The sequence below is a fragment of the Coregonus clupeaformis genome, unplaced genomic scaffold (genome assembly GCF_020615455.1).
Source record: "Coregonus clupeaformis isolate EN_2021a unplaced genomic scaffold, ASM2061545v1 scaf0193, whole genome shotgun sequence".
Lineage (NCBI taxonomy): Eukaryota > Metazoa > Chordata > Actinopteri > Salmoniformes > Salmonidae > Coregonus > Coregonus clupeaformis.
In genome coordinates this window covers 260578-266513 of record NW_025533648.1, presented here as the reverse complement: position 1 = coordinate 266513, position 5936 = coordinate 260578, and the positions used below count along the sequence as shown (strand labels likewise).

General features: G+C 42.5%; 1 protein-coding gene across 1 annotated transcript; it reads right to left on the bottom strand.

Annotated features, from left to right (window-relative positions):
- Positions 1 to 561: 561 nt before the first annotated feature.
- Positions 562 to 2431, bottom strand: LOC121534576 (calcium-activated potassium channel subunit beta-2-like). The gene is made up of 4 exons (XM_041841153.1): positions 2309 to 2431; positions 1937 to 2107; positions 1389 to 1584; positions 562 to 1099 (listed from the first exon to the last, which is right to left on the bottom strand). The coding sequence occupies exons 1-4, from the start codon at positions 2368 to 2370 to the stop codon at positions 815 to 817; spliced, it is 714 nt and encodes a 237-aa protein (XP_041697087.1). The 5' UTR covers positions 2371 to 2431; the 3' UTR covers positions 562 to 814.
- Positions 2432 to 5936: the final 3505 nt, after the last annotated feature.

The window sequence follows — 5936 nt, the reverse complement described above, 5'->3', positions numbered from 1 at the left end:
TGGGGATATTTTTCATCGGCAGGGACTGGGAAACTGGTCAGAATTGAAGGAATGGTGGATGGCGCTAAATACAGGGAAATTCTTGAGGGAAACCTGTTTCAGTCTTCCAGAGATTTGAGACTGGGATGGAGGTTCACCTTCCAGCAGGACAATGACCCTAAGCATACTGCTAAAGCAACACTCGAGTGGTTTAAGGGGAAACATTTAAATGTCTTGGAATGGCCTAGTCAAAGCCCAGACCTCAATCCAATTGAGAATATGTGCTATGACTTAAAGATTGCTGTACACCAGCGGAACTCATCCAACTTGAAGGAGCTGGAGCAGTTTTGCCTTGAAGAATGGGCAAAAATCCCAGTGGCTAGATGTGCCAAGCGTATAGAGACATACCCCAAGAAACTTGCAGCTGTAGTTGCTGCAAAAGGTGGCTCTACAAAGTGTTGACTTTGGGGAGGTGAACAGTTATGCACGCTCAAGTTCAGTTTTTTTGTCTTATTTCTTGTTTGTTTCACAAGAAAAAATATTTTGCATCTTCAAAGTGGTAGGTGTGTTGTGTAAATCAAATGATACAAACCCCCCAAAAAAAGGCAACAGAGGTCATACATTAATTTAGCTGCTCAGATGTCAGTTTCAGAACATTCCGTTTGCAACAGTCCCTGAGTAGAACAGAAGCAAGTCAAGCCACTTGTTCCAAATGTCTCAGCGCTGAGAGAACGACATTACAAGAGGTCATTAAGTTAAAACAATCCCTTTCATGTCATTATCTGTCTGGACTGGAGACCATGCTTGTTGCTCTCAGTTGCTGCACCAGCAAGCTTCACATCTCGATCTTGACTACCTGCTCACACATAATGGAGAGGTACTGGGTGAGTTTGACCATGAAGATGATGGCGGTGCCCCCCATGAGCATGCAGGAGGGCCAGAAGAGCGAGTGAAAGACGGCGCTGTGGCCGTACAGTCGGGTCAGGAGGGAGCTCTCCTGCTGGCCGCTGGGGTCGTAATAGCAGGGGACCTGCTGGTGCGGCTTCAGGCGTTCTGAGATGTTCACAATCATGTGGTGCATGGCCGCGGTGTCCTTCTGGCACTTTGGTACGTAGAAACACTGGAAAGAGAAAAGTGGGTGGCAATGATGTTAGTTCAGGAGCCTTCAGCGTGCCTTAGCAAGCATCCCCAGATACCCAACGTTAATATTTATTCGTACAAATAAACTTGTGTTCCTGTTGACTTAAACGTGCAAATAGAGCACAATGAGTCATGCAAAGCGCTAGGAGTTTTCCTGACCACGTGACCAGGAAGAAGCAGGCCCACATGCTCCTGGCTTGTGTCATCATGAAACAATAGCTTTCAAACCATTCAGTCATTCACAGCCTCCATTCTGACCCTCCGTTCACCTCAAAGTTGGAGTCCCAGCTCTCCTCGTTGTGAGATAAGCGGCTGAGCCTGCCCGTGGTGTTGACACTGACGTAGACCTGCAGACAGGGGTACTTGGAGCCTCTCCAGCAGTCCGAGCCACAGCTGTAGGAACAGTTCACGTCTGCCGTGATGGTGGAGTTGAGCACAATACAGACACTCTCCTCTGTCCACACACTATATGGAGAGATGAGGGGAAGAATTCAAAGGTATTGTAGGATTTACAAAGTGGCATGTAAACATATATTTATCTCTGTGGTCAAATAATATTGCAGAATGATTCTGTGGTGTAAAAATACCGGTTAGACACCCCTCGGAGGTGGATGCGTACTATTCACATTCCAATTTAGCATTGAAGCATGCTGTGCCATATCGTTCACACAAAAAAGACTGACAAACAAACATACTGCATAAACACTACAAAGGCAGGTTGATTGAATTGCAGTCTTTGAGAATTAGCAACGGCAGAGTCCACCAAAATTACAAAATATACAAACAAGTATCCACTGTCAGATTGATAGTGCAGTACCTGTCTGCGTGAGAGCGCAGTATGGTGATGCCCAGGACAAAGTACATCATGACCGACGCAATGACCATGGCCAGGCCCAGGAGAATAGCCCGGTCCTCCCCAGCTTTCAGAGCCGTCACCGTCTTCTTCTTGTCCATCAGGTCAACATTCCGGAACTTCTGGTAGATGGACCTGAGGTTGGGGTCAAGTCCATTTCAATTCATTTTACAAGAATACTTATTTTTTTCTTTAAATTGTTTGAAATGTTCCTCAATTTAATTATGAGGAGAACCATCGTCTGTTTCCTACTTGGAGGAACCTCCACTGCATGTCAGCATAAAATATATTACAATTAATTATTACATTGGAGTGATTTTCAGAGTGACAGTGTACCTCTTCGCTCCTCCTCCTGATGATGCCCCTCTTGCACTTTTGGCCCCTGTCACAAAGAACATCTTCCCAGATGCCCCACGACCTCCTCTGCTCACAGAAGAAGCGGTGCGGACAGACTGCTGGAACGACCTGCACAAAATAACAGTCTGTTTTCACTCTGAACTAGATAGTATAGACAGACAGATCGATAGTAAAGATAGTATAGATAGAGAGATCAACAGTAGATTAGACATTTTGCTCAATATTGACTTGTTAGATATCGAGGAATGAAATGGCATGAATCATACTCATAATGACAGATTATCGATTCTAACATCAAATTAGATTAATGATAGTAATTCCTAGTATTTCGTCACCGGAACTCTTCAGTCAGCCCGCTTATGACCACTTTTGCCAACTTTTGTGTCATGGAAACAACACTGAAATAGAACACTGTTGTTTGAAACATAGCATTTATATGTACCATCACAGACACAAGGCAACAGACGCTCTTCTGTTGTTTCAAGACAGTTTTGCAACTCAAATACAGAGATGGCGCAAAAGAAAGCCTACCTGTGTTGCATGATTTTGCAGTCAAATTCACTACCCTTGTGTGAAAGCCAATTCTAAGTTGTTGACTAAATATTAACAGGTTGATACAATTCAAAAGGAATGACAAAGTAGGCCTATTACGGATGAAAGGTGTTTTTTTTTTTTTTTTTTTTTTTTTGTTGTTGTTTTATTCTTACTTTTTTTGTTTAAAATAAACGCACTGTTGGTTAAGGGCTGTAAGTAAGCATTTCACTGTAATGTCTGCACTTGTTGTATTCGGCGCATGTGACCAATAAAATTTGATTTGATTTGATTTGAATGTCGATGAAGTTGTCATGAAAGACTTACCTGCTGGAGCATGAACCATATGAATGTAACCCCTGTCAACATAAACTCATTGTTTCCTCTCATTTAACAACAACAAGCCATGGCTGGCACACCGAGTCCAGTACAGGCATCGTCACCGAACATTCTACCTAATAACACACAGCTTTCTGTTATTGAAATATTTTAGCCCCATGCATATTCGAACGAGCAGCAGCTAGGGCCATGTTCATTAGGCACCAAACGGAAGAAAACAGACTGAAACAGGGAGGGACTACCTGAAGTTGTTCAATAAGAAGCCCTCATTTTCGTTGTCTGTTGAAAAGCATTTTGCTTTGTTTTTCTACGGTGTGCACTAATGAATACGACCCAGACGTTATGACTTATACGTTTCAGGTCGTCCAGGGGTCAGTGTGTAAGGTGAGGGTCGATGCAGTCCCACTTTGGAGATTGCCCTTATTGAAAGTATGATTTGGAACAAAGACATTTACATGACCTGATTGCAGTGGTGCAATACCAGCATGTGCATTTGTCAAAATCAATTGGGCAAAGCTCATGCCCCTGGTATACCAATACTTGAGCCCTGAAACATGCCACACAAAAATATGAGTGTAAATCGCGCTCCTCCAACCTTGAAGTTTGGCGTCTAGCATGGTGGATAGCATTTCAGAATAAGCAAGTCCTTTCCTCTGCACATGCATCTTATTTCTCTCATCTTAAGTCATAGATGAAAATAAAAACAGCCAGGAAATGTACATTTGTTACTGTTTTACTCCCATCCCACTGGTCAAAAACTGGTTGAATCAACAGGGTTTCCACGTCATTAAAGAAAACACAAATATATATATATATATATATATATATATATATATATATATATATAATACACACACACACACACTACCAGTCAAAAGTTTGGACACACCTACTCATTCAAGGGTTTTTCTTTACTTTTACAATGTTTTACATTGTAGAGTAATAGTGAAGACATCAAAACTATGAAATAACACATATGGAATCATGTAGTAACCAAAAAAGTGTTAAACAAATCAAAATATATTTATATTTGAGATTCTTCAAATAGCCACCCTTTGCCTTGATGACTGCTTTGCACACTATTGGCATTCTCTCAACCAGCGTCATGAGGTAGTCACCTGGAATGCATTTCAATTAACAGGTGTTCCTTCTTAAAAGTTAATTTGTGGAATTTCTTTCCTTCTTAATGTGTTTGAGCCAATCAGTTGTGTTGTGGTAAAAAAAACAATCCCAGCTGAAATAAGCAAAGAGAAACAACAGTCCATCATTACTTTAAGACATGAAGGTCAGTCAATACGGAACATTTCATGAACTTTGAAAGTTTCTTCAAGTGCAGTCCCAAAAACCATCAAGCGCTATGATGAAACTGGCTCTCATGAGGACCACCACAGGAAAGGAAGACCCAGAGTTACCTCTGCTGCAGAGGATAAGTTCATTTAAGTTACCAGCCTCAGAAATTGCAGCCCAAATAAATGATTCACAGAGTTCAAGTAACAGACACATCTCAACATCAACTGTTCAGAGGAGACTGTGTGAATCAGGCCTCCATGGTCGAATTGCTGCAAAGAAACCACTACTAATGAACACCAATAAGAAGAAGAGACTTGCTTGGGCCAAGAAACACGAGCAATAGACATTAGACCAGTGGACATCTGTCCTTTGGTTTGGAGTCTAAATTGGAGATTTTTGGTTCCCACCGCCGTGTCTTTGTGAGACGCGATGTGGGTGAACGGATGATCTCCACATGTGTATTTCCCACCGTAACGCATGGAGGAGGAGGTGTTATGGTGTGGGGGTCCTTTGGTGGTGACACTGTCTGTGATTTATTTAGAATTCAAGGCACACTTAACCAGCATGGCTACCACAGCATTCTGCAGCGATACGCCATCCCATCTGGTTTGGGCTTAGTGGGACTATCATTTGTTTTTCAACAGGACAATGACCCAACACAGCTCCAGGCTGTGTAAGGGCTATTTTACCAAGAAGGAGAGTGATGGAGTGCTGCATCAGATGACCTGGCCTCCACAATCCCCCGACCTCAACCCAATTGAGATGGTTTGGGATGAGTTGGACCGTAGAGTGAAGAAAAAGAAGCCAACAAGTGCTCAGCATATGTGGGAACTCCTTCAAGACTGTTGGAAAAGCATTCCAGGTGAAGCTGGTTGAGAGAATGCCAAGAGTGTGCAAAGCTGTCATCAAGGCAAAGGGTGGCTATTTGAAGAATCTCAAATATAAAATAGATTTTTTGGTTACTACATGATTCCAAATGTGTTATTTCATAGTTTTGATGTCTTCACTATTATTCTACAATGTAGAACATAGGTCACTAACAGGCGGACCGAGGTCCGGATCCGGACCCAGAAGCCGTCCCATACGGACCCGGACCAAAACAAAAGATTATGAATTAAAACCTGACGGGGCGCTTCTATTTTAATATGCACAGCTTTTGTAGTCTTTACGGTACTCGTTTTGTGAATGAGGAAACTCACCGACCAATTGCATGTGAGTTAAGCGATCCCACGTGATACCACTCAGCCAATGAAGTCTTTGCATTCCTGGCGGTAAACATTGGGACTCTACAGTGCAGACAGATGAGAGTTTTAGAGGCAAATTACCAAGGAAAAGAAAGTAGGATTAAAAAGATAGCGATATATGTAGAAAACAAAGGGAGCGAAAACAGACGAATGAGACGGAGAAAGGGAACGAAACAGACGAGTGAGAAACAGACGAATGAGAC

What these genes read in the sequence shown, in the direction of transcription:
- LOC121534576 (XM_041841153.1), bottom strand. Translation starts at nt 2,370, where the DNA reads ATGTTCTTTGTGACAGGGGCCAAAAGTGCAAGAGGGGCATCATCAGGA. An exon ending in TCAGGAGGAGGAGCGAAGAG is followed by an intron (nt 2,108 to 2,308) that starts GTACACTGTCAC and finishes CCCCAACCTCAG; the next exon opens with GTCCATCTACCAGAAGTTCC. An exon ending in CTGCGCTCTCACGCAGACAG is followed by an intron (nt 1,585 to 1,936) that starts GTACTGCACTAT and finishes CTCTCCATATAG; the next exon opens with TGTGTGGACAGAGGAGAGTG.